This window comes from Salvelinus sp. IW2-2015, linkage group LG1, assembly GCF_002910315.2.
Source record: "Salvelinus sp. IW2-2015 linkage group LG1, ASM291031v2, whole genome shotgun sequence".
NCBI lineage: Eukaryota > Metazoa > Chordata > Actinopteri > Salmoniformes > Salmonidae > Salvelinus > Salvelinus sp. IW2-2015.
The window spans coordinates 18,329,536-18,356,955 of NC_036838.1; the positions used below are offsets into that span (position 1 = coordinate 18,329,536).

The 27,420-nt window shown below is 43.3% G+C and overlaps 2 protein-coding genes and 1 long non-coding RNA gene across 5 annotated transcripts; 1 reads left to right on the forward strand and 2 right to left on the reverse strand.

Annotated features, from left to right (window-relative positions):
- Positions 1–8,602: 8,602 nt before the first annotated feature.
- Positions 8,603–14,978, reverse strand: ube2v1 (ubiquitin-conjugating enzyme E2 variant 1). 2 transcript variants are annotated; one of them, XM_023984804.2, is made up of 4 exons: positions 14,894–14,978; positions 12,000–12,073; positions 11,010–11,135; positions 8,603–9,182 (listed from the first exon to the last, which is right to left on the reverse strand). In XM_023984804.2, the coding sequence occupies exons 1-4, from the start codon at positions 14,913–14,915 to the stop codon at positions 9,036–9,038; spliced, it is 369 nt and encodes a 122-aa protein (XP_023840572.1). In that variant the 5' UTR covers positions 14,916–14,978; the 3' UTR covers positions 8,603–9,035. The 2 variants fall into 2 exon arrangements, with proteins under 2 accessions (XP_023840572.1, XP_023840563.1); XM_023984795.2 differs by having other exon boundaries at positions 11,925–12,073.
- An 8,259-nt stretch (positions 14,979–23,237) lies between these two features.
- LOC111962054 (uncharacterized) lies at positions 23,238–24,683 on the forward strand. 2 transcript variants are annotated; one of them, XR_002877071.2, is made up of 3 exons: positions 23,238–23,587; positions 24,031–24,151; positions 24,275–24,683. It is a non-coding gene; the product is annotated as an uncharacterized lncRNA (long non-coding RNA). The 2 variants fall into 2 exon arrangements; XR_011477228.1 differs by having other exon boundaries at positions 24,280–24,449.
- Positions 24,684–25,104: 421 nt separating this feature from the next.
- On the reverse strand, positions 25,105–26,740 carry LOC111962045 (uncharacterized). The gene is made up of 3 exons (XM_023984814.2): positions 26,539–26,740; positions 26,391–26,461; positions 25,105–26,115 (listed from the first exon to the last, which is right to left on the reverse strand). Exons 1-3 carry the CDS (start codon positions 26,659–26,661, stop codon positions 25,200–25,202), a joined length of 1,110 nt encoding a protein of 369 aa, XP_023840582.1. The 5' UTR covers positions 26,662–26,740; the 3' UTR covers positions 25,105–25,199.
- Positions 26,741–27,420: the final 680 nt, after the last annotated feature.

The window sequence follows — 27,420 nt, forward strand, 5'->3', positions numbered from 1 at the left end:
ATGTCTGCTTTTTTTTTTTTTTTACACATCTACCAATAGGTGCCATTCTTTACGAGGCATTCGAAAACCTCCCTGGTCTTTGTGGTTGAATCAGTCTACACTCGACTGAGGGACCTTACATATGTGTATGGTACAGAGATGAGAATTCAAAAATCATGTTAAACACTATTATTGCACACAGAGTGAGTCCATGCAACTTATTATGTGACATGTTCAGCACATTTTTGCTCCTGAACTTATTTAGGCATTTCAGCTTTTCATTTTGAATTCATTTGTAAAATGTCAAAAGACATAAAGCCACTTTGACATGGTGGGGTGTTGTGTAGTAGGCCAGCGACACAATATCTCTATGTAATCCATTTAACATTCAAGCTGTAACACAACAAAATGTGGAAAAAGTCAAGGGGTGTGAATACTTTATGAAGGCAGAGTAGAAGAAAATGTGATTTTTTTGTTGATAGCGCTAAAACACAAGGACTGCGGCCATTTTACAAACACAAAATGAATGTACAAACAACATGCAAAGGTCAACTTCAGACAGTAGATCATTGACATTATACAACATTGAAAAGGCAGACGAGTGCCTATTTGATGCATGTTGTTGTGTCAGAAAAATAACAGGTGTGCACTACATTGATAAGCCATGCCCCCATTAAATGTATCATGTCATACCATTTGTGTATACTGCATTAATGAAATAACCAGAGTTTATTGCCTAAAAGTCCCATTGTCGTCCTAATATTGATAAAGGCCTCTATACTCTGCCACAGAGGCTGTGTCCCAAATGTCACCATATTCCCTATACTGCAGTACTTTTGAACAGGGCCCATACGGAGTAGGGTGCCATTGGGACACATACAAAGTTAATTCACTTTTCTAGGAGGACACTTGCCTTGGACTTCATGCTTGCTAATAATACTACATATTTTTGACCCTGAGGAGCATATATCACTTCAATTTTCCCTATTCAATATACAATCAACTGATGGTGTCATTGTCTCTACAAGTGTCATTCGGTGGCCTTGAGAGCACTTACATTAAATGGCTCTTTGCCAAATAGCCCTTCAGCGCTCGCGGTTCAATTGCACTGTCAAAGGGAGAATTACCTGCAGAGGACACGACGTTTGGCTGATGTCCGCATTTAAAAAGCACATTTTCACAAAATGAAGTACCGGTAGAATAATCGCTGTATCTGCATATGCTGAAAAAGGAACGTTTCTCGAAAGTGTCGTCAATTCTGCCTAATTGAGGGGCACGTGGCTAACTTATGCTTCAGGAAAGTGTGTGTGTGTGTCTGTGTGTTGGGGGGGTTCGAGGAGAGGTTACAATGGGTGTGATAGGGGCCAGCTGTAGTGCTGAGCTGTATGCTAGAGGGGAGGGTGTGTGTGTAGGGGGGAGGAATCTCTCACACTTTTTGTCCCAGGCCATCTGCTCAGGGTTTCATAATGGGGCATGTGGCGGTGTGAGGGGGTGGAAGGAGGGTGGAAGGGTCAGAGAATGGTAGAGGGCTACATTCCGTCACCTTAAAGACATGCGACAGCCAGCACCTCAGCTGCTCCCCTTGAGCCCAGGCTATAGGGGCCGAGCCCTGGGGCTGTGACATGGAGAGGGAGATTTACAGTGCCCAAGTGACCTCGCATAAATGACTCCATTTCCCTAATCAGTCGAATTGGTTTATCAGCCATTTTAGTTTCTGTAGTTGATTAGAATGGGGAAATGGGAAACAACTAGCCTGGGTTCAGACGTGTGGCATGACGACACTGACAAAGCAGCTTGCTCCAGTCGAAACTGACTGGAACTCAGGTTATCTCTGATAATAGAGAAGTCTATTTTCTTAGAATGGGTGCTTGTGGTGAGTTTAAAAAATATATAAATGAGATATGCTATAGATGAGAGAAGACTGACAACTTAGTCAACAGCTCCTCTGCAGCCCCCAAATAAGCTGAACTAGCACTCTGTTTCCCAATAGATCACATGTTTATTGGTCATTGTTATCAGGGCAGGAAGAACTCACTTCCCACTTCACGTTTTTTTCCAATGCCCAAAAATGGAAACAAAATCAAGAAGTTTGTTTATATAATGAGACGGTCTATAGCAGGGCTGTCAAACCCTCTTCCTGGAGATCAACTGTCCTGTAGGTTTTCAGTCCGACCCTAATTAAGCATATCTGATTCAGCTAGTTAAGGTCTTGTTGAGCAGCTAATTAGTAGAATCAGGTGTGTTAAATTAGGGTTGGACTGAAAACCCACAGGACGGTAGAGCTCCAGGAAGAGGGTTGGGCAGCCCTGGTCTACAGGGACATATGACAGAGGACGATCAACTTAATCAGCAGCTGTTTCAATCAACGGTACACAGGACTTTCACCAAGCACGGCACAGCATATACTCAACAGAAATCTCAAAGCAGCAGACCCAAAATGATACATGCATGTGCACCGTCCTTCGAAATGAAACTCAACACTAAGCAAACAATCTTTCCCATTCAGCTAAGTGGCACTTTAGTCATGGTTCTCTCTCCCTCTTTGGGCGAGAGTGTGTGTATAAATGTGTGTGAGTGGTATTGACCCCACGAGCAGATGTGCCTCTCGAAACTGCTCGGCACAGCCCGCACACCGGGTCATGCTGGAGAATGGTGTGGGAGTGTGTGTGTGTCAGTAGACCATCTGACACCGCCCACAAATGGTCCGCGCTTTACATGTGAATGCAACAAATGGAGTGCAATCAGGGAATGGAGTTAATTATTGAGATGGTGTGCGAATACAGATATTTCATATGATAATCAGGCAGTTGGTCTGATGAACACATTAAGTTTATTAGGTTCACCCATTTAGTACCGGGTCAGACCCTCCGTTGCCTCCAGAACAGCCTGAATTATTCTGGTCATTCTACAAGGCAAACAGTCCGTTCCATCTCATCCCAAAGATGCTCTATTGGGTTGAGGTCTGGGGACTCCGCAGACCACTCAAGTAACCTGAATTCACTGACATGTTTCTGGCAATGTTTTTCCACTCCTCAATTGTCCAGTGTTGGTGATCACATGCCCACTGGAGCCGATTCTTCTTGTTTTTAGCTTATAGCAGTGGAACCTGGAGTGGTCATCTGCTGCAATTGCCCATCTTTGACAAGGACCGACGAGTTGTGCGTTCCGAGATGCCGTTCTGCACACCACTGTTGTACTGTTCCGGTAATTGTCTGTTTATGGCCCGCCTGTTAGCTTGCACGATTCTTGCCATTCTCCTTCGAAGTCTCTCATCACCAAGCTGTTTTTTTCGGCCACAGGACTGCCGCTGACTGGATGTTTTTGTTTGTCGCACTATTCTCGGTAAACCCTAGACACCATCTTGCGTGAAAAGCCCAGGAGAGTGGCCGTTTCTGAGATACTGGATCTGGAGTGCCTGGCTGCAACGATCATACCACGCTCAAAGTCATTTTGGTCACTCGTTTTTCCCATTCTAACGTTCAAACAAACAGTAACTGAATGCCTCGATGCCAGCTTTATATTACAAGCCACAGCCACGTGACTCACTGTCTGTAGTGATCCAATTTCATGAACGGGGTGGTGTACCAAATAAACTGGCAGGTGAATGTACAGTGCATTCGGAAAGTATTCAGACTCCTTGACTTTTCAATTTAATCAATTTTGAATTCCGTCTGTAACCAAATGTGGAATAAGTCAACGGGTATGAATAGCTTCTGAATATAGTTACAGTGCATTTGGAAAGTATTCAGACCCCTTTACCTTTTCCACATTTTGTTACATTACGGCATTATTCTAAAATTGATTAAATTATTTTTTTTACTCATCAATCTACACACAATACCCCATAATGACAAAGCAAAAACAGGTAATTAGAAATTTGTACACATTTTTATATATATAAAAAAACAACTGTAATATCACATTTACATAAGTATTCAGACCCTTTACTCAGTACTTTGTTGAAGAACCTTTGGCAGCAATTACAGCCTTGAGTCTTCTTGGGTATGAAGCTACAAGCTTGGCACACCTGTATTTGGGGAGTTTGTCCCATTCTTCTCTGCAGATCCTCTCGAGCTCTGTCAGGTTGGATGAAGAGCGTTGCTGCACAGCTATTTTCAGGTCTCTCCAGAGATGTACGGGCTCTGGCTGAGCCACTCAAGGACATTCAGAGACTTGTCCCGAAGCCACTCCTGCATTGTCTCGGCTGTGTGCTTAGCGTCGTTGTCCTGTTGGAAGGTGAACCTTCGCCCCAGTATGATGTCCTGAGCACTCTGATGTAGGTTTACATCAAGGATCTCTCTGTACTTTGCTCCGTTCATCTTTCCCTCCCTGTCCCTGCCACTGAAAATCATCCCCACAACATGATGCTGCCACCACCATGCTTCATCGTAGGGATGGTGCCAGGTTTCCTCCTGATGTGACGCTTGGCATTCAGGCCAAAGAGTTCAATCTTGGTTTCATCAGACCAGAGAATCTTGTTTCTCATGGTCTGAGTCTTTTAGGTGCTTTTTGGCAAACTCCAAGCAGGCTGTCATGTGCCTTTTACTGAGGAGTGGCTTCCATCTGGCCACTCTACCATAATGGCCTGGTTGGTAGAGTGCTGCAGAGATGGTTGTTCTCCCATCTCCACAGAGGAACTCTGGAGCTCTGTCAGAGTGAACATCGGGTTTTTGGTCACCTCCCTGACCAAGGCCCTTCTACCCCGATTGCTTAGTTTAGCCGGGCGGCCAGCTCTAGGAAAATACGTGGTGGTTCCAAACTTCTACCATATAAGAATGATGGAGGCCACTGTGTTCTTGGGGACCATCAATGCTGCAGACATTTTTTGGTACCCTTCCCCAGATCTGTGCCTCGACACAATCCTGTCTCTGTGCTCTGCGGACAATTCCTTCGTCCTCATGGCTTGGTTTTTGCTCTGACATGCACTGTCAACTGTGGGACCTTATATAGACAGGTGTGTGCCTTTCCAAACCATGTCCAATCAATTGAATTTACCACAGTTGGACTCCAATGAAGTTGTAGAAACATTCATTTAATTAATTTAATCCATTTTAAAATAAGGCTGTAACGTAACAAAATGTATGAAAAAGTCAAGGGGTCTGAATACTTTCCAAATGTACTGTATATATCAAAATAGGAGAAAATGTGGTTGGAAGGTTTTTCAATGATACCCAAATAACTACGCTTTCATTTTCATCAAGGGTTAACATCCTCATTTTCAACCTCTACTGTTGCTTTGGTATAGTCTGTTTACTTTACAGGCAGCATGAGCAAAAAGTTGAAAACTAGTACCACTACGTGGTTTCTTAAGTCTATGGAGTTGGTCATATTGATCAACAAGTCATATTCTATTTTATATTCTTATTCATGTCCTATTTTTTTTCAGTAGTCCCTGACTCTGCATCCTACACACACCTGTGTCCTGCTTCCCAATTAGACCCATTCAATGGTTGAGAATTCCATACTGCTATGGTGATGAAACACTTTTTTGCTCTCCTATTCACTGTAGGCCAAAAAGATCATCAAGGACAACCACCCGAGCAACTGCCTGTTCACCCCGCTACTATCCAGAAGGCGAGGTCAGCACAGGTGCATCAAAGCTGGGACCGAGAGACTGAAATACAGCTTCTATCTCAAGGTCATCAGACTGCTAAACAGCCATCACTAACTCAAGAGAGGCTGCTGCCTACATAGAGACTCATATCACTTGTCACTTTAAACAATGCCACTTTAATATTGTTAACATATCTTACATTGCGCATCTCATATCTATATACTGTACCTTATACCATCTATTGCACCTTGCCTATGCCGCTCTGCCATCGCTCATCCATATATTTATATGTACATATTCTTATTCCATCCCTTTAGATTTGTGTGTATTAGGTAGTTTTTAGATTACTTGTTAGATATTAGTGCACTGTTGGAACTAGAAGCACAAGAATTTCGCTGCACTCACATTAACATCTGCTAACCATGTGTATGTGACCAATACATTTTTTATTTCAGATACAGTCAAGGTGATGGAAGGATTGTTCATCACAGCACATACATTTAGGGTGATGGATGGGGATGTCTATTTTCCTTTTCCTTACCACACAAATGGCTGTCTATATAAAGCCAATACTTATAATCTGATTAGAAAGTGTCTTGTCATGAAGCAAATGCAGGGAGATTTCTTTTTTGGGGGGGAGGGGCACTTGGTTCACTAGACATTTCCTGGAGGTTGCCATTTGCGGGACGTAATTGAAAGCAAGGTGCGAGGAAGATAGAGGACAGAGAAAAAAACTGTGCACCGTTTGAATTTTGTCTAGATAATTATGAGATCATAGTAAGACATTGTGAAGGGTCATACATGCATAGAAGCCGTACGATGCGTTATACCGGCAGGCTTTAAGTAAAGTGTTACCCAATGGTTCGTCAAAAAAACAAGTATTCTTTCCTTAGAATTTTTACCATGGGACATTGATGGAAATTCACATAAACCTAACTAATCTTGAATTATGTGATTCTAGGACTCTCCTGTGAATGCAAATAATTGCCTAACCACAATACAAAATACATTTTCCCTGATAGAATACCTAACAATTCCTGGGGCTGTATTCATAAATTGTCACAGGAGTGCTGATTTAAGATTGGATTTGCCTATTATATCATAATGAATGAGACTACATGGACAGGAGGGACCTGATCCTAGATCAGCACTCCTACGTTGAGGCACATGAATACTGCCGCTGAAATAACGAGGTGTACTCTAATTTTGCCAGTCCTTAAGAGTTCAGAGTGCTCCATATTGTGTGACGTAGCCTATAGGAGACTGGGGCACCCCCAGCTGTCTCTCTCATTGTGATGGTTTTATGCTGCTATCCCCTCAAAACCACCCCAGTCACGTGACTCTCTTTGTCCTGTCTCCACGTCAGCCTTGCAGGAGAGCAGCAGCCACAAGAGGCACAGCTGTTGAATAGGGACCAGTGGTCTGCTTCCCATAGAGCTGCTGCACCTTGTAAGTCACTCTATCAAGATGGATGAGAACAATCCCCATTTTCTGAGCAGACGTGTTTCCTGCTCAGGGATGACGGCTTACTTCCTAAATGAGTCCCCCCCATGTTTTCCTTTCTATCCAGGGTGGGTGGCCTGATTTAATGCTGCTTCACACTATCTGGCTTCAAGAATGGAAAAAAATCCAGTGGAATCAGATCAGCAGAGCCATCCTAATATAATGAAAATCTGCATGACACTACAAAGTCTTCGCGTCAAGCGAAGTGTCACATGACAGAAGATTTTTTGAATTTGTAGAACATCCTGAGATTTGTTTGCAAGGTATCAGCAAATTTATGGGTAACACTATAGGGATCACATTAGGCACACATTTTGTTGTATTAATTAGGGATTAGTATAAGATATGGAAAGAAACTGAAGTACAGTAAATGGTTAATACCCAATGAAAGTCTAAGCTATGTGACTACACTAAAATGTTAACATTTGTTATAGTTATATATGGTGATGTTTTGAAGTGTTTTTTTTTTTTTTACCATCAAGAGCAGGGAGACCCTATACTTTAGTAGTATACACTTCCATTCTCTAGCGTAACATTTCTATACAACTTGGTTAGCTGTTTAGAATTAGGATATGCTGATGCAAATTCCATAGAAGACCTTTTAGGTATCCATAGGATTGGGTTAATATAATTTGAATTAACTACCTTTTAAACCCGAATGGATACCACTTTGGCATCGTAACAATTTGCATTTGTGTAGTGCAGGAATCTTCTATGGCATGTGATAATACACTAAAACAAAAAAGCACTTATTTTGAATTCAGGTCAAACATGCAGTTTGTTACGAATATACCCATAGCTATCACTCCACGGTGCGGGTTTGACTGAACGCCGCCCTTACCAAAAATGGATTGAGAATCAGAAGACAAACACATGCAAAAGTAACGAGGTTTAATTCAAATAAAACCATGCACAGGTCACCTTCACCCAGATTCACACCCGTTATGAAATAAACAACTAAAGCCATACATTGCATTCAGTGAGCCCACTGTATGCGATGACCTCTATGAATAAACAGGTCAACCCTAAAGACAAAACAAAAATTAATTCTCCACATAGGAGGCCACAGTAATGTGGTGAACCTGAAAAAAGGTGCAAAGCACAAAAGATGAGCATTTCAAACCCCATGTACTTTAAGAGAAATCAAGAGAACCTTTTATTCCCCCCAATCCCATGTACCGTACACGTGCCAAGGCCGATAAATTCACATATTTGGGATCAAAAAGCTGGTTACTCAGTTTGAGACCAACACTATCCTGAAAAACTTTTTTTTTTAAAGGGGGGGGGGGGGGGAATGTTTATTTATTAGCTTTCTGAAACACACTGGCAGGACTATGCTGTAGATCCCAAGCCACTGCTCCTGAYAAGTCCAACTGGGGGAGCAGAATCCTTGCAGCAAAATTAAGAGCCGAACAGTGAAAACCTTATCGGCAACATTGCAGTGGGGGCACAGGTCTATTTTTCTTTTGCGGAGCAGCAAGTCATCTTGATTTCCACCCTTGTTATACCTACAGTACAAAGTAAATGCCACCATCCTTGGTTAAAGAACCCAGCACACACATAAGATAGGTACACTCAATAAGATCATTTATGTTATTTTACAATCTGGATGTAGAACACAAAGATAAAAAAAACAAGATGAAGTAATTTGTATCAATGTCTGGTCTGCACAGTGGTGAGCATTGGGTGTCAGGGTAGGGAATGGGTGGAGTCCACCTGTGCAACCATCTCTCTGTCCAACGAGAAGGTCTCGAGAGACAAAGTGGCCATGACTTAGGACAAAAAGGGAAGGGGCCTGGCAAAAAGAGCTTACGTGAGAACAGAGGTTTCAAGAGTCTCTGAAAAATAAGAGGGGTACATGTACGCTGTATGTGCGGATTTGTGTGCATGTGAGGAATCGTTGAATCATTGTGTGCATGTATTGAATGTGTATATTTATTTGTGTGTTGGATGGAGGGATAGTAAAGGAGAGTTGGGATAGCAGGGCTGGTCAGGGGACTCAGTTGCTGAATAGCTGGCCTTCGGGTGGCTGGGGGAGCTTCATGTTCTCTTTGCACATCATGAGCCGCCGGAGCTCCTGCAGCACCACACGGATGCTGTACGAGTTCTGCCACTTGGCCAGTGCCGCCACTGCCCGCGTGTCCACCTGAGAATGGGAGGTTACATATATGTGACTCAACTTACAAACACAGCTAAACTCAGCGAAAAAAGAAACRTCCCCTTTTCAGGAACCTGTCTTTCAAAGATAATTCGTAAAAATCCAAATAATAATAACGTCACAGATCTTCATTGTAAAGGGTTTAAACACYGTTTCCCATGCTTGTTCAATGACCCATAAACAATTAATGAACATGCACCTGTGGAACGGTTGTTTATACACTAACAGCTTACAGACAGTAGACAATTAAGGTCACAGTTATGAAAACTTAGGACACTAAAGAGGCCTTTCTACTGACTCTGAAAAACACCAAAAGAAAGACACCCAGGGTCCCTGCTCATCTGCATGAACGTGCCTTAGGCATGCTGCAAGGAGGCATGCAGATGTGGCCAGGGTAATAATTTTCAATGTCCGTACTGTGAGACACTTAAGATAGTGCTACAGGGAGACAGGACAGACAGCTGATCGTCCTCGCAGTGGCAGAACACGTGCAACACCCGCACAGGATCGGTACATCCGAACATCACAMCTGCAGGACAGGTACAGGATGGCAACAACTGCCCGAGTTACACCAGGAACGCACAATCCCTYCATCAGTGCTCAGACTGTCCGCAATAGGCTGAGAGAGGCTGGACTTAGGGCTTGTAGGCCTGTTGTAAGGCAGGTCCTCACCAGACATCACCGGCAACAACGTCATCTATGGGCACAAACCCACCGTCGCTGGACTAGACAGGACTGGCAAAAAGTGCTCTTCTCTGACAAGTCGCTGTTGTCTCACCAGGGGTGATGGTCGGATTCGCGTTTATCGTCGAAGGAATGAGCGTTACACCAAGGCCTGTACTCTGGAGCGGGATCGATTTGGAGGTGGAGGGTCCGTCATGGTCTGGGGCGGTGTGTCACAGCATCATCGGACTGAGCTTGTTGTCATTGCAGGCAATCTCAACGCTGTGCGTTACAGGGAAGACATCCTCCTCCCTCATGTRGTACCCTTCCTGCAGGCTCATCCTGACATGACCCTCCAGCATGACAATGCCACCAGCCATACTGCTCGTTCTGTGCGTGATTTCCTGCAAGACAGGAATGTCAGTGTTCTGCCATGGCCAGCGAAGAGCCCGGATCTCAATCCCATTGAGCACGTTTGGGACCTGTTGGGCCGGAGGATGAGGGCTAGGGCCATTCCCCCCAGAAATGTCTGGGAACTTGCAGGTGCCTTGGTGGAAGAGTGGGGTAACATCTCACAGCAAGAACTGGCAAATCTGGTGCAGTCCACAAGGAGGAGATGCACTGCAGTACTTAATGCAGCTGGTGGCCACACCAGACACTGACTGTTACTTTTTATTTTGACCCCCACCTTTGTTCAGGGACACATTATTCCATTTCTGTTAGTCGCATGTCTGTGGAACTTGTTCAGTTTATGTCTCCGTTGTTGAATCTTGTTATGTTCATACAAATATTTACACGTTAAGTTTGCGGAAAATAAACACAGTTGACAGTGAGAGGACGTTTATTTTTTCAAAGTTTGGCTCATTTTAAAATGTGGCTGATTGGTGACTTTAGCTGAGACAAAAGTGCCCTCAATTACAAACAATCCCGATTCCTGGACTAAAAACATGTTCAGTTTAAAGTGCGTTTTAGTTCAGGAGTAGAGCAAATCTGGTTCTGGAAAACCAGTCCTGCGTCTGTAGGTAATGAATCAGATGTGCTTCGCTAGCTGTAGGCTGAAGTCTTTCAGGCTACACACTCAAATACAAAGGTTGCTTTTGATTTGAGGTAATTGATCCAACCCGAACAGGAAATGTATGACTTGGGACTTACCACACCATTTGAGTTGTGTACGCCATTCAGATTGATCTTGGTCACGAATCGGACAAAAGGGGGAGACTCTGGGTATCTGGGTCCACATTCTACCTTTAGACTGTACATCCTGTTCTCGTAGATTGTCTGGAAGACATCAGAAAAAAGGAAAGATTTAAGTCTTGAAATTGGTTTCAGCTCAAGATAAAGACTGCATGGTCGTGGGTAACTAACTGTCTTGGTTATCATCAGCGGTGCTCTATGATAATAAGCTTGTTGTAGGCCTATGTTTGTGCTGCTGCATATCCGTTTGGCCGTCCCAATAGAATTAGAATGTTCCTATTCCATTTCAATGCTGTCCCACTTATGGTGTGTAGGCTTTGCCTCTACTGGATGAAAGGGGATTTATGCTATGTTTATGCTCACAAGCGACGTCAACAAAAACACATCGTACTTCATAAGCTAGCCATTACCCAAGAACTAGCTACATGTGCATGGTTAAGAGCTGGCCTGCTGTGTCGTGTGCATTCATTTAGCTGTGGCGCCAAACTTATTGCCGCCACTTCAAAAATAAAAACAAKTTTATTTTTTGGGGAACATACTATGTTTGGTAGAAATACTCTCAATAACGTTATGCACATCCACTTTTCCTTGGTAAATAGATCTGTGTTACAACGGTGTTGCTCCCAAGGTTATTTTGCTCGTTGTTCCACTGGCAGCCAAATCTGCCGTTGAGCAAAAACACAGTGCCTCTCTTCCAATGCGCTAAATATGTGTATGTGACCAATAAAATTTGATAGGAATTAAAGAAACCAGGCCGGAGTAAGCAAAGTATTCTATGTGGCGTTGTTTGGTATGTGTTTGAGCCCTCCCACCCTGAGAGGCCCTATGGTGTGTGTGTTTGTGGCGTTAGCGTGAGCTAGCTTTTTTTCTTACCCTGGGAGGCCCTATGATCATGCCTGTCCAGCGAGTCAGCATTATGTCCTCATCGTCCTCCAGTCCCCAACTCACCGTCCCGTCTCCAACGCCCTTCTGGCCCTCTTCCAGCTCCTCCAGCAGCCGGAAGTTACGGGGTACTTTGACGCCTTTTTAAACAGAAAAGGTTCAAAGCAGACATTTTTCAACCACACGTGCCTAGTAGCTACTGCACACAAACAAGGGTGCCATGTTTACTCAATTGGTTCTATTGAAATACGTTATTTTATTTTTTAAAGAGTCAACTTTCAATAGTGATGAATTTAAAACCCACAACCCTCAGCTAATCAAATACAGTATAGTAGGAGCCATGTAATGTTAAAGGTCCAATGCAGACATTATCTCAATATCAAATCAATTTTGGGTAACAATTAAGTACCTTACTGTAAATGTTTTCAATTAAAAATGCTCAAATAGAAACAAAAAACTTGCTTCTTAGCAAAGCACAATTTCTTAAGCAAGAATTTTGCTAGGACTGTTGGAGTGGTCTGAGGAGAAGGGTGCAAATACTTATATTGGTTCATTTTTAAGCTATGACTCCAGTACATATGCAGGAAGTAGGGACGCTCCAGTACAGTAAATGGCGGTAATGCACCATAACATTGGATACCAATCGCCGTTAAACCGCACAGAGGAGAAAGGGGGCGACAACAGTAGCTAGGAAACAACAGTAGTGTCCTTTGCCCCCGCCTGTCAGGCACCTTTTTCCGGCAGTTATTTTAACATCGGCGAAGTCAGGTGTTCGGCAGGCTAGAATGAAGGACACGGTGTGCTAGCTTAGCCAGCTAGTCCTAAGGAGGACTCTGGTACAGAGCAGGCGGGAGCGACACTGTGCTAGCTACAGCACAGTGTCAACTGGTCAATCTCCAAGGCATTCCTAGTTGATCAAACATTTCAGTAAAAACCCAATAATATATATTTTTGTTTTTGTTTGTCTCGCGTTGTTGGCGGTAGGTGCACCCAATTCAGCTGCCCTGCGTGCCGGGTAGGCGAAGTGTTCCCATTTTGAACTATTTGAGGTGTCTGAAAGACAAACTGCCTTCCCGACGGGCCGGAGAGCAAATGCACCTATTGGCCTACTGCTTGGCCAATCAAATGACTCAGATTACCATGTCTGCAGTAACCTAACGTAGCATGCGTAAAATAAATCTTCCTTAAGCGCACAGCAACTAATACAGCACAGAGCTGCTGTTTTTATGATTGAGTTCATATTTACTCAGCACTGTCAACACTTAAGTCATAAAATTTGCTTTCTTCCTACTGCCACTCGCATTACAACCAGCACTGCAGCRGCAATGAATGAGTAGGAAATTGTATTGATAGGGCTTGCTTGTATTAAAGGCTTAGGTCTTTTAAAAAATATATAGTAATATTTGACTTTCTGGTCATTGGAGTAAAAACTAGAATTTATGCACGAGGTAGAAACAATGCGGTGGGGCACGAGTTTCCCCATCAGCTTTAAGATGGTGCCMCTTTTTTGGTCAGTGTCAGAGGAGGACAGGGAGAGCGGAGGGACGTTGAGGCGGACCCTCAGTCTGCTGCTCTCTCCCTCTGAGACTGACCATCCGATGCAGGCACTATCAGCCCAGTAAAATCAAAATAGCAAATTATTTAACATTTATGGTCACTCAGCTGTGCCTCAAGCAATACAACTGATCCATTACCAGTGCGATCATATAGCCTACCTCAAAGAAGAACAATGCTTTGGCAGGACAATTCAAGCAAAGCCAATATGCGATGATAATGTATTGGGCCTAAACCCCACTGCTACAGTGCTGTTTTTCATATGTTAATGTTCCATTGGCTTATGTTTAAGTCATGAAAAAAAATGGGGAAAAAGCTATAGATCGGCTTGCTTTTTGACTAGGTGATTTTGACTCAAAAAAGGTTGGTGACCACTGTCTTACACTAATAGGGCATTAAAATCATTTTCACAGTATTATACGAACCTGCGTGTGGAAATATATAAAATACAGGAAATCAAGTTGACGGCATTGGGCCTTTAACTAGCTATCCCTTATTAATCACCTATTCATGCACCTCAATATGACACGTGCAATTGCCTGTAGTTATACATTTCTCAAGTTATGGGTGTGTACCACTGGGGTGTAATCATTAGTCACTAAAACGAGAGTTTATGAGTCAAATTCAGGTAGGTATCTCGGTTTCGTTTGTTTCCGTTTAAGAAACGTTTTGCAACATTATTAGCGTAATGAATAGCCCCTGGTGTGTACCAAGGTTAATGACCAGTTGACAAAACTAGCTAGGTAACTAACGTGAGTTAGCATCAACGTATCCAAAATAGTTAAATACTCAATGCTGATTAAAACGAACATTTCACTCAACTAACCGCTGATAGGAAGTTGGATAAATGTATTCTGAAAGATTCCAGGTATATAGTTAGTTAGCTTAGTTATTCTAAACATGTATGCTAGTTAACTAATTCTGTTTCTGTCAAACTCGCTTTGCAAATTGTCTCAGTTCAGCTAGTAACGGTTACCCGCTAGTGTCGTTAGCTAGCTAGCTAACGTTAGCTCTGCAGAAACATGACGCTGCAGTTGAATAGGCTACCTAACGTTAGCTAAATGCGCAGATGGCTAAACAACCACAATAAATTCACCAAGAGTCAATTATGACGATAACATCGTTTATGGTTTATGGCTGAATCAAGTCATGTTTTAAAAGCACAGGAGTTGGGCGAAAGCAGAAATATACCCGAATAGCCAGCTAAACTAACGTTAGTTAGCGCGCAATACTGGCTGAGCTAACACCCACATTAATCTAACATTAATAAACATGATGTCTAGGGAAATGTGGAGTCTTTGAGATGAATGGCTCATATTGGAAGGTCAAATAGACCACTATATTAAACGTAAAATACAAGCTTATCAAATGAATATCACAAATGTGTGAACGGGGAATTACTTTACCTGATCCGGCGGCGGCCGCCATTTTTATCGTTGAATAGCGGGGACGCGCACGTTTAAGTGCGTCAATGCAAATCAAGTGTTCTGGGGGTGTAATTCAGTCCGCCGATTCTGTTGCAAAACGTTTCTTAAACGGAACTAAACGTGGCGGGACCTACCTGAATTTGTCCAATAGAAACTCTCGTTTAACAGCTATTTGGCGGAATGAATACACCACTGTTTGAGCATTATTTTTGTGTGGAGTCGACTGTCAAAATAAAACTAAATTCACATTACCACTAAAAAGGAATACCTAGGATAGGATAAAGTAATCCTTCTAACCCCCCCCCCTTAAAAGAGTTAGATGCACTATTGTAAAGTGGTTGTTCCACTGGATATCATAAGGTGAATGCACCAATTTGTAAGTCGCTCTGGATAAGAGCGTCTGCTAAATGACKTAAATGTAAATGTAAATGTAAAAACGACCATAAATGACAGATGACGTCACAATTGTCTTAAAGCCTGATGACATCACCATGGTCTGAAAGCCAATTTAGTAATGTGGATATGAATCAGTCTTCATTAGTTACTGACAGGGCTTGTTTCTGCTGGTGCCAAAGGTATTAGATCAGCGTCTCAAATGGCACCCTATACCGTAAACAGTGCACTAGCTTTTACCTATGGGCCCTGGTCAAAGGTTGTGCACGATATAGAGAATAGGACCTCATGACTAGACCTCACCTCCATAACTTGTATCTCTTTTTTTTTGTATGCTGCAAAAAATATTGTAGCTGCAAATGTGTACAAGACAGCCTACAGTTGAAGTCGAAAGTTACATACACCTTAGCCAAATACATTTAAACTCAGTTTTTTTTCACAATTCCTGACATTTAATCAGAGTAAAAATTCCCTGTTTTAGGTCAGTTAGGATCACCACTTTATTTTAAGAATGTGAAATGTTAGAATAATAGTAGAGAGAGTGATTTATTTCAGCTTTAATTTCTTTCATCTGGGCACGCTATTCATCCAAAGTGAAAATGCTGCCCCCTATCCCTAAAAAGTAGGCAAGTAGGGGTTGGGTTAGCCCAGTCATTGGTTATCGACATGGCTTGTTTCTGCTGGTGCAAAAAAGGTATGAAATCAGGTCATTTAATCGATAAACAACTACTTAAATTCTGGAGTAGTATTGTTCTCTTAGACCTAGTGGGAAGAAGAAAAGTAAAAGTACATTCTAATTGACGAATACATAAAAAGTGTACATGAAATGTACATGAATTTCGGCTTTTGCATATGTCACTCAATGTAACCTGTCTATACTGTGTTATTTGAGGTTTAGAATAGACAGCTAAGTTCCTCTAATTTAGGCCTACCTCTTCCTATTCTTATGACCCCCCAAAAAAATGTTTCTCCATTGGCTGGGGATCGGGGAAAAAAAGTATTTAGCACTAACACATTTTCTTGTCAACAGAAAAAAACGACAGAAAGCCAATTCAATTGATGTGGAGCAGAAGACAAAMAAGAAGGAGAGTAGCACTTCATCCCYCYCTACAATTCCAAGTGACTGTTCTGAACGGAATGCCTCCGCCACCTCTGACGTCTCACCCTCTGACCAACTCTTCTCCCTCTATCCACCTCCCTCTCCTGTTAAATGTTCCTCTCAGCCTTGCTCTCCTGCTAAACAGCCCTCTCTCCCCCGGTCACCTGCCAAACTGCCTTCCCCAGTGAAATCCTCTCCAGTGGTGTCCCGCCCTAGTTCTCCCTCTCCTACCAACCCTTTGAACCATCATGGAGACACCAGCCAAAATGACACTCAGGTAATTCAAACAAAAAATAAAATAAGTACTGTGCCATCCCAGATTCTCCTCTCCTTTTGTTTCCTTCGGAGGACATGGTGCCACCCCTGCACAGTGCCAGCCCACAGGCCCTCACTAACCAGGCCCCCAGCATCCGGGTGTCCATCCCCCAGACCTTCGCCAGCCAAGTCTCCAKCCCAYCTGGAGAGGCCAAAGACAGCGCCATCTGCTGTTTTTTAAACWAATYTAACCTTTATTTAACCAGGTAGGCCAGTTGAGAACAAGTTCTCATTTACAACTGCAACCTGGCCAAGATAAAGCAAAGCAGTGTGACAAAGACAACAACACAGAGTTACACATAAACAAATGAGAGCATATAGGTCGCAGTGGTGGTATATGTGGCTTTGGTGACAAAACGGATGGCACTGAGATAGACTATATCCAGTTTGCTGAGTAGAGTGTTGGGGGCTATTTTGTCAATGACATCGCCGAAGTCAAGGATCGGTAGGATAGTCAGTTTTACGAGGGTCTGTTTGGCCGCATGAGTGAAGGAGGCTGTSTTGCGAAATAGGAAGTCTATTCTAGATTTAAATTTGGATTGGTGATGGTTAATGTGAGTCTGGAAGGAGGGTTTACAGTTTAACCAGACACCTAGGTATTTGTAGTTGTCCATATATTCTAGGTCAGAACCGTCCAGAGTAGTGATGCTAGTCGGGCGGGAGGGTGCGGGCAGCAATCGGTTGAAGAGCATGCACTTGGGTGAAGGAGAAGCGKGGAGGGCTTGGGCAAGTTGCTGCAGGGGGTGCTGAGATGTTGGCCGGGGTAAGGGTAGCCAGGTGGAAAGCATGGCCAGCCGTAGAAAAATGCTTATTGAAATGATCGATTATCGTAGATTTATCGGTGGTGACAGTGTTTCCTAGCCTCAGTGCAGTGGGCAGCTGGGAGGAGCTGCTCTTATTCTCCAGTGTCCCAAAGCTTTTTGGAATTAGTACTACAGTAAGCAAATTTCTGTTTGAAAAAGCTAGCCTTAGCTTTCCTAACTGACTGAGTATATTGGTTCCTGGCGTCCCTGAAAAGCTGCATATCGCGGGGGCTATTCGATGCTAATGCAGAATGCCACAGGATGTTTTTATGCTGGTCAAGGGCAGTCAAGTYTGGGGTGAACCAAAGGCTATATCTGTTCTTAGTTCTACATTTTTTGAATGGGGCATGCTTAGTTAAGATGGTGAGGAAAGCACTTTTGAAGAGCAACCAGGCATCCTCTACTGACGGGATGAGGTCAATATCCTTCCGGGATACCAGGGCCAGGTCGATTAGAAAGGCCTGCTCGCTGAAGTGTTTTAGGGAGCGTTTGACAGTGATGAGGGGACCCATTATGCACGCAGGCAATGAGGCAGTGATCGCTGAGATCCTGGTTGAAGACAGCAGAGGTGTATTTAGAGGGCAAGTTTGTCAGGATGATATCTAAGAKGGTGCCCATGGTTACGGATTTAGGGTTGTACCTGGTAGGTTCCTTGATAATATGTGTGAGATTGAGGGCATCTAGCTTAGATTGTAGGACGGCCGGGGTGTTAAGCATGTCCCAGTGTAGGTCACCTAACAGTACGAACTCAAGATAGATGGGGGGCGATCAATTCACATATTGTGTCCAGGGCACAGCTGGGGGCTGAAGGGGGTCTATAACAAGCGGCAACGGTGAGACTTGTTTCTGGAAAGGTGGATTTTTAAAAGTAGAAGCTTAAATTGTTTGGGCACAGACCTGGATAGTATGACAGAACTCTGCAGGCTATCTCTGCAGTAGATTGCAATTCCGCCCCCTGTAGCAGTTCTGTCTTGTCGCAAAATGTTATAGTTAGGGATGGAAATYTCAGGATTTTTGGTGGCCTTCCTAAGCCAGGATTCAGACACGGCTAGGACATCCGGGTTGGCGGAGTGGGCTAAAGCAGTGAATAAAACACATTTAGGGAGGAGGCTTCTAATGTTAACATGCATGAAAGCAAGGCTTTTACGGTTACAAAAGTCAACAAATGACAGTGCCTGGGGAATGGGAATGGGTGCCAGGGCCTGGGTTAACCTCTACATCACCAGAGGAACAGAGGAGGAGTAGGATAAGAGTATGGCTAAAGGCTATAAGAACTGGTCGTCTAGTGCGTTCGGAACAGAGAGTAAAATGAGCAGATTTTTGTGTGCGGAAGAATAGATTCAAGGCATAATGTACAGACAAGGGTATGGTAGGATGTGAGTACAGTGGTAGTAAACCTAGGCATTGAGTGACGATGAGAAATGTTTTGTCTCTAGAGGCACCATTTAAGCCAGGTGAGGTCACCACATGTGCGGGGGGTGGAACAAAAGGGCTAGCAAAGGCATATTGAGCAGGGCTGGACGCTCTACAGTRAAATAAGACAAAAATCACTAACCAAAACAGCAATAGACAAGGCATATTGACGTTAGGGAGAGGCATGTGTAGCATAGTGGTCATAGGGTCCAGTGAGTAGCTAGGCGAGCTGGAGACACGGTGATTCAGACAGCTAGCAGGCCGGGGCTAGCAGGCTAGCAGATGGGCCTCAGGGGAACGTCGCAATGGAAGAGCCTGTTGAAACCCCCTCGGGTGTTTACATCGGCAGACCAGTCTTGATGGATCGGCGGAGCTCGGCCAATTGGCCTGGATCAGCAAGGGATCCAGGCCAATTGGCAAAAGAGGTATTGAACCCCAGGAATTGTCTAATGGATCTCTTTGGCTAGCCGGGAGATGGGCCTAGCTCGAGGTTAGCTCMAGGCTAACTGGTGCTTGCGTCGGGACAGAGACGCTAGCCAGGAGTAGCCACTCGGATAGCAGCTAGCTAGCTGCGATGATCCGGAGTAGAGGTTTAGAGCTTGCGGTAGGAATCCGGAGATGTGGTATAGAAAAAGCAGTCCGATATGCTCTGGGTTGATATCTCGCTGTGCAGACTGGCAGGAATTGACCAGGCTGAGGCTGGCTRATGTCCAAGTTAACGGTGATGACCGCTAGCAGTGGCTAACTGACTACTAGCTAGTAGCTAGTTAGCTGGCTTGCTTCTGATGGGGGTTCCGGTTCTAAAGTATAAAAAAAAGCAGATCCATACCACATTGGGTGAGGCTTGTTGCAGGAGAGTATGTTCAGTCCGTAGATGGAAATTGAGATTAAAAATATAAAACAATATGTACGAAATATATATGAAGAAAACAATATATACACGGGATGGGACAAGACAAACAAAACAGACACCCGACTGCTACACCATCTTGGAACGAAAGTCAGGTAGGTCATGGCACCACAACACTATTCTTGCTCCAACACCACACAAACCACCCACTCCCAAAACAGTCCTGCAGACAGAGAAGCTGGAAGCTACAAATTAAAATGTTTCTCAGACATCTTCAGTGATGTAAAGGAGCTGTTTTAGACCAGAGCAATTCAGACAAGTGACCGCGTTTTCACAGCTCTTTATATGTATATATTGACCCCTCAGATTCAAATKACCAGGWACCAKGGAAAGYTCTGTGGACAGCCTCAGTGGTGAAGAGAGATAGAGAGTGAAACCAGTGAAAAATAAGTTATGACAGAACACTGAGATAGTTATGAGGAGTACACGATATAGTAGACCTCCTGCWGTAGACTAGTAGTGTAGTAGACTGTAGACAGTGTGGTGGACTGTAGAGGAAATGAGAATCTAATGATCACATGTGTATTCTTACAGAAGCAGCAGTCAGTGAATGTCTACTACCAGCTAACTGGCGTAGTCTCTCATCTGGTAAGCTCGCCAAACTCAAACTAAGTAAATACCTTAAAACATGCAAATGCACAGTACATGTGACATAGGCTGAATCCCAAATCACACCCTTCTCCTCGGCTCTCAATTTGCTCGATCACGTGCGCCTCTGCCATATACACAAGTATCCCAAAGCTGAGGAAGTGAAAATTATCGAGGGTGAAGGCCAGGGATAATCAACTATATTCAGCGGCGGGTCTATTTTTTTTCTTAGCCGGATGAGCAGGGGTCCGGAACAAAATAAAAAAATATTTGTAGACTGCAAATTGACCTTAAGAAACCCAAACAGATATAATATTTGACTAATTTCAAACCTTGCTTACATTTGTGTACAATCACATATATCTCTTTACTGTGTGTGGGAATACTTTGGAACAGACTTCCAAAAGGAAAATAACTTTTAGCTGATTTGCTGGTGTATTTACAGTCTTTAACGATTACATTTTCTTTGCTCAGAAAACAAGCACCTGGACCAGCCTCCACACCCCAAGCCCAGCCTCAACACCCTCAGCCCAAGCTGGGGTAGTACCAGGCCCAGAGTCAACACACTCAGAGCTGCCTTAACATGGGCAGCACTGGGCCCAACATCAACATCCCCCAGCCCAGCCTCAACAGGGGCAGCACCAGGCCCAGACTCAACAGGGGCAGAACAAGGCCCAGCCTCAACACCCTCAGACCTTCCGACAGGGGCAGCACTGAGCTCAGCCTCGACAGAGGCAGCACTCGGCCCAACATCAACACCCCCAGCCCAGCCTCAACAGGGGCAGYACCAGGCCCAGCTTCAATACCCCCTGCCCAGCCTCAACAGGGGTAGAACCAGGTCCAGCCTCAATACCCCCAGCCTCAACAGAGGCAGCACTGGCCCAGCCTCACATCCCCGGCCCAGCCTCAACACCAATGTTTTCCCCTCTTTACGTCTTTCCCTGACGACATTCCCACTGCTGGGTCTAAAAAAAATAAAATCACTTAAGTAATCGGACTTCCGATATCCCCCCCACAAAAAATTATGAGTGGTCTGTCAATCATGCGGCTCAAGGGAGACTTGMTCTTCAACACTAGCATGAGCATCCTTTTCAGTAGCGTATGTCATATCTGCCCTTGTTTTGACTACTTCACCTTATGTATAAAGCGCATGTTAAAAAACAAATAAAGTATACACACTAAATGTAGTACACATGTAAATGTGGTGGATAGAGTGTCTGATTATTTAAACGGTATAACTTCCCTTCTATTTGGTTTGTTTTGAAATCCTACTGTTGTGAAATACACTGTGGTGTATAAGCTCTTATTCAGCATGGTCACACCGGATGCACTGCAATATTTGACATTGACCCAGGTCCCCAGGATGTCGGGAGATGACTTGTGCATGCCATGTAATTTAAATAAAGACAAACAAATGTAAGATAATCAAATTTAAGATAATTCTGTTGTAACTCTTGCTTTCAACTCAGGAAGCTTTATCGTCTGGGATTCAGGCCGGTCCTAATAGGAAACGCGACAAAGGGAAGCAGCTGGGCAGCTGATGTTATGGAGCCTTCTAAAGATTCAGAGATGCTATGAGTATCTTTTGAAGTTACTCTCCAGCTGTATTCCATTTGAATATATACAGACATGAAAATGCTGGGCTACGGATGTAACCGTGGTTCTCTGAGTAGAGTAACGGGTCGCCAAATGACCTATGTGAACTCCTTTCCTTTCACGTGATATGATTGAGATATTTAAGGATAATGAACGATAAATAATGTATTGTGTCATTTTGGAGYCATTTTATTGTAAATAAGAATTTAGTATGTTTCTGAACACTTCTACATTAATGTGGACGCTACCATGATTACCRATTATCATGAATGAATATTGAATAATGATGAGTGAGAAAGTTACAGAGGATCATACCCCAAGACATGCTAACMTCTCACCATTACTAATACTCAGTGTTASCAGTTGATGTTACTCTCCAATAACACAGACCCCAAAGCAAATCAGGGGGAGAAAAATAGGTTTATTCAAAGAGGACARATCATAGATGTTATGCTGAGMGGTAGATGTTCATTCTCCCCTGTCCKCCACAGAACAAAGTGACAGGATGTAATTTGTAACCCCCAACCCTAGCCTGTGGTTGACCAATTAGAATTCCTTGCAGTAAAAGTGGGCCAATGACTAAACACAGGGATGCAAACTAGTCACCTCTTGGCAAAATTCGCTGTTTTGAATCCAAAATAGGTGACCTACGTGAATCGTGTAGATCCGATGAGAAAAGTTTGGGGGTGGTGTGTTATGATCACTACTGGCTGTAAGCGAACAAGTGATGCGCGTTTGGAGCAATACTGGCTGTATTCAAGGCTCAGCCAATCTTTCACATAACAACAGAATGCAGCACGCGACTGAAGAGAGGAGACAACCAATTGGCTCTATTCTATGCACTATACCGCCTCCAACGTTCTAATTTACTTCCTACCGGGTTGATGACTTCCGGAGCGATTTCTGCTATTGTTTTTATCATTAGCTTGCTAGCTATCTAACTGTTGTCGATGCATTTCTGACTGAAATAGTTCGCAATGACGTTTAAATTACAGCCCCGCGAATGAGGTGCTAATGAACATTGTTCAGTTTCTTCCAAATGTAATGGTATTGTGAGCTTCCATGGTTTCCCGGTCGATGAAGAGCTCAGAGAAAAAGGTGGTTGGTGGCAGTACGTCGTGACAACTTTACTGTCACCTAACACACAAAAGTGTGTAGTACACATTTCATCGAGAGTGACTTTGTTGAGGGAAAAATTGGGGGGGGGGGCGATAATACCTAAAAAGAGGCTTTGTTCTTACAGTCTTCGCGTGGAACTGGCACATTCAAAAGAGACCAGGTGTTTGGGAAAGAAGACTGAAACCTTCTGCTCCGACTGAGGAGGATGAAGAACAAGGTGCGCTGCCTATGGACTGTGCCGTCTCTGATCAGGACCAGACACATGATTACTGTGCAGTCCCTGAACCCGCAGCCCTTGACATGGCCCTAATGGCAAACCATGAGCATGTAAAATAAATTAAGGAGCTTCGAGCCAAGCTGGAGAAACTGACCGCTCAAAACGGCTTTGGTCTACAGCGATTTGCTGGTTCTGACGAGGATATACATTTTTACACAAKGTACAGTAATGATTTATTATTATCCAGCATTACTATTGTTTTATTTACTATTAATTATTATTATTATCCCAAAGTGCATCTTACATTTAAGAACATGTTCATTGTTATTTAAAATTAGGCTAGCATATYTTAGCATAAGTAGGCACATTGAATGTATATTGTCTTTACATTMGTTTTCAGTTAACCCCCAAAACTGCTCCCAGGTCGTTKCTGCAAATAAGATTAGGTTCTTAGTCCACTTCCCAGGTTAAATAACAGAACATTTAAAACAAATTCACTGCTGTGATGATAGCTGCTGTGAATTACAGTACGAATTGCAGTAACAAGAAAAACAGGCTACAATAGCAGCTAGGTCATGTCTAGTGCTACTTGATGCTTAGCGAGGATGGGCAATAATAGTAATAAGCTTTTTTGTTATTCAAATACTCTGGGTCTGTCTTTAGATTTGCAATCTACACCCACCTGATGGCCTTCTGGCACTTGATTGAGCGGGCAGCAGAAACCAAGTTTATAAGTCACACAAGCACCAATCCATCTGAAACAAGTGTTACTCGAAGAAAACTGGTAAGGGACAACTTCATTAAATACTTAGAATATTATTTGATCTTACTGTAATTGTTAAACATGATTTACTTTTTGTTATGAACCGAATATAAGGACTATATTGTACTAAAACGGTTTTCTAAGTTCAGACACTGCCATCAATCGACGAGTTCTTCTTGTTTATGACTCATCTGTCGCTGGGTCTGAAGCAGAAGGATTTGGCCCATCGGTTCAGCATCCACCAATCGACAGTGAGACGGATTATCATCTCTTGGGCCAACGTCCTCTACTGTCTGTTTGGATCAGCACGGATATGGATCCCCAAGGAAACCATCAAAGCCCACCTGCCACCTGAGTTCAAGGACTATCCAGACACCCAGGTAGTGATCGACTGCACTAAACTCCGCTGCCACACCATCTTCACTACTACTGCAGAGTGAGGTGTTTTCTTCCTACAAGTCACACTGTACCTTTAAGGGCATGTTGGGTATGTTACCACATGGAGCTGTCACTTTTGTGTCATCGTTGTATGCTAGATCTGTGAGTGACAAGGAGATCTTCAAGCAGTCTGGAATTATTKCCTTACTCACCCGACATGGCCATTATGGTGGATAAGGGCTTTCTCGTAGATGACATTGTTCCATGCAAGGTCTACCGGCCAGCCTTTCTGTCAAGACGCACACAGATGCCAGYGCATGAGGTTAGGGAGACCCAATCCATTGCCAGGCTGAGAGTGCATGTTGAATGAATGATCTGCAGAGTAAAGGAGCACAAGCTGTTTGACACAGTCAACCCCTGACCATCTCAGGCAGCATCAACCAATTATTTGCAGTGGCGTGTAGTGAATATCAATTTGTGTGGAGCTTGTATTGGGTTTAATTAGGCAATGAGTTTAGGGGTGGGGGAAAGAAATCAASTAAACACAGAATAGCCAGAATGCAAGATTGAATACAATGTAAGAGATGTGTAATTGATTAACTGAACTGTTGAACATTTGCTGAAATATTTTTTTTTTTAAACAAATCTATTCTGCTGTAGTTTTCTTCACAAGAACATCAATACTTATTTTTCATGAAACAACTAAACTTGGCACCCATGCTGGGGATTCATTCAGGTGCAAGAGACACTTCTGCAAGTAGTGGTAAAAATAAAAGTGGTCAACCTTCTCTCTTATAGTTTTTGAAACCTGTAGATCTTTATATATCCTTTCAACTAGGATGTCCTCCTGTGCACAGATGACAAAGTCACACCAGCTACAACCTGTGAGAAGAATTTGACCTTGCACCTGCCAGTAGTAAGCATGACATCTCTTCAACTTCAGCTCTCCATTCTGTATCTTCAGGTAAGGGCAGTCAACATAACTTGGTACATTTGGGCACTTGACCTCTAAGAGTACAAAATGTGGTCTCACACTGGGATCAAATATGATGCCATCTGGAGAGGATCCTAACCACGSACCATCTGGGTGCACTACGAAGCCACACGGAAAGAAGTTAACATTCTTTAGTGTGCAATACTCCTGTACAGCCACTGGCTCCATGGCTAGCCCCCTCTTCATCTCCACRGTCTGTACACCAGATCCCTTGAACATCCGCTCAGCTAGGCGGTCAGCTGAGGTCTCTCCCCGGGCATGGCAAACCTCTCGGAAACGAGAGGATGTTATTCTCATTTTCCTTAGCTGATGCCATTCCGGGCTGCTGCTCTGCTCCCTTGTAGCAACCTCGACTTTGTGTGACATCTCGTAGGTTGTCTCCAATGCCTTGACGTGGAACTGCTCCTGATGGCTAAGGACGTAAGCACACTGGGAAGACTGAAGCCTGTTGCCRTCTAATGGAAGTATTAGTGGAGAAGGGGCATCGGCAGCTGACATTTCCATTGTTGTCACAAGAGGGGCAGTAAATGGAGAAAAGTTGGAATACGTTTCTGAGACGCGGAGAAGGTCCATGTCAGGCATGTATCCATTGAGTGCTTTGTAGAGAGAACTTCTGCAAAACATTTTAAAACCTTAACATCAGGTTGGAGAGATTTACTATGACAAAGACTCATGTAACTTTTCCAGAAACAGCACAAGCTCGAAAGTTCAAATAAAAAGGATTAAAATATACAGATTTATAGATTATATATTTCCCCCAGTCTTTGTCCCAAACATTTGTCATTACATCGTAAAGACACCACTGTTTAGGCTTATCATCTGGATACAAGAACAAAAAATCACATAAATGTTTTCTAAATGTTTCCATTCTAGGAACCTCCAACTTACCTTATTCCATCATCACACGAGTTAGTAGGTTTATGGAACTCTATCCCATCAACCGGACCTGGCTTCACACCCTAATTAACAAGGATTTACTGTTACATAGGCTGAATACTTTTCAGGTGCATTTTTTTATGGATACTGATAGACTCACAAGTGTTCTTGGCTCGTGCCAACGCTGTTCTGTGTCTGTGCAGCTGTGAACTGGTGGTGCAGCAGGAATGTTTAGTTGAGAGTAGTGCGCTGTCTGGTAAAGGGCCACCAGATGATTGCACATAGCACTTCCTGCAACACAGGAGCAGTGGCGTTGGACCACTCACTGGTACGGAGTGCTTTAACACCATCTGTGAAGATAAGTGTGATGAAAGACTGAAGTGAGAAACAAGAATGATGCGGCCYATAAATAACAATAAACAGTCGTGTCTGGTTTTCTTAACTAGGGGCTCATTTAACTATACAGGAATACATTGTGTCTTAGTAACACAATTACCAAACACTGCATCAACAGATCTTTACCAAATAACCTGTTAAGTGGGCAATTCTAAATTGGGATTGGGACCCATCATTAATATCTATTTCACTCTTCCTCATGGACCTGTGGCAGGCAGCCCTTGCGGTGGAATCTCCCCTGTTCAATGTATCTTTGTTGGATTTACTGTTTAGAAGACATGAATAAAATTATTTTTAGCTAGCAAATATAGCTAGCAGCATAATTTAACCAAGCTAACGGAAAATACACACATCTCTCAGGTAGATTATGTCAACGTTACATCATTTTACGAAGTAACTAGCTAGCTAGCTACAGTTAATAGTTAAATTAGCTAGCTAATATGATTGTAGCTAGCTAACGTTATATCTGTCACTGCTTGGTAACGTTACTCACCTTCATAGTTGTCTATGTAGTTTCCTATATACAGTGGGGAGAACAAGTATTTGATACCTGCAAAATTGGCAGTGTTTCCTACTTACAAAGCATGTAGAGGTCTGTAATATTTTTATCATAGGTACACTTCAACTGTGAGAGACGGAATCTAAA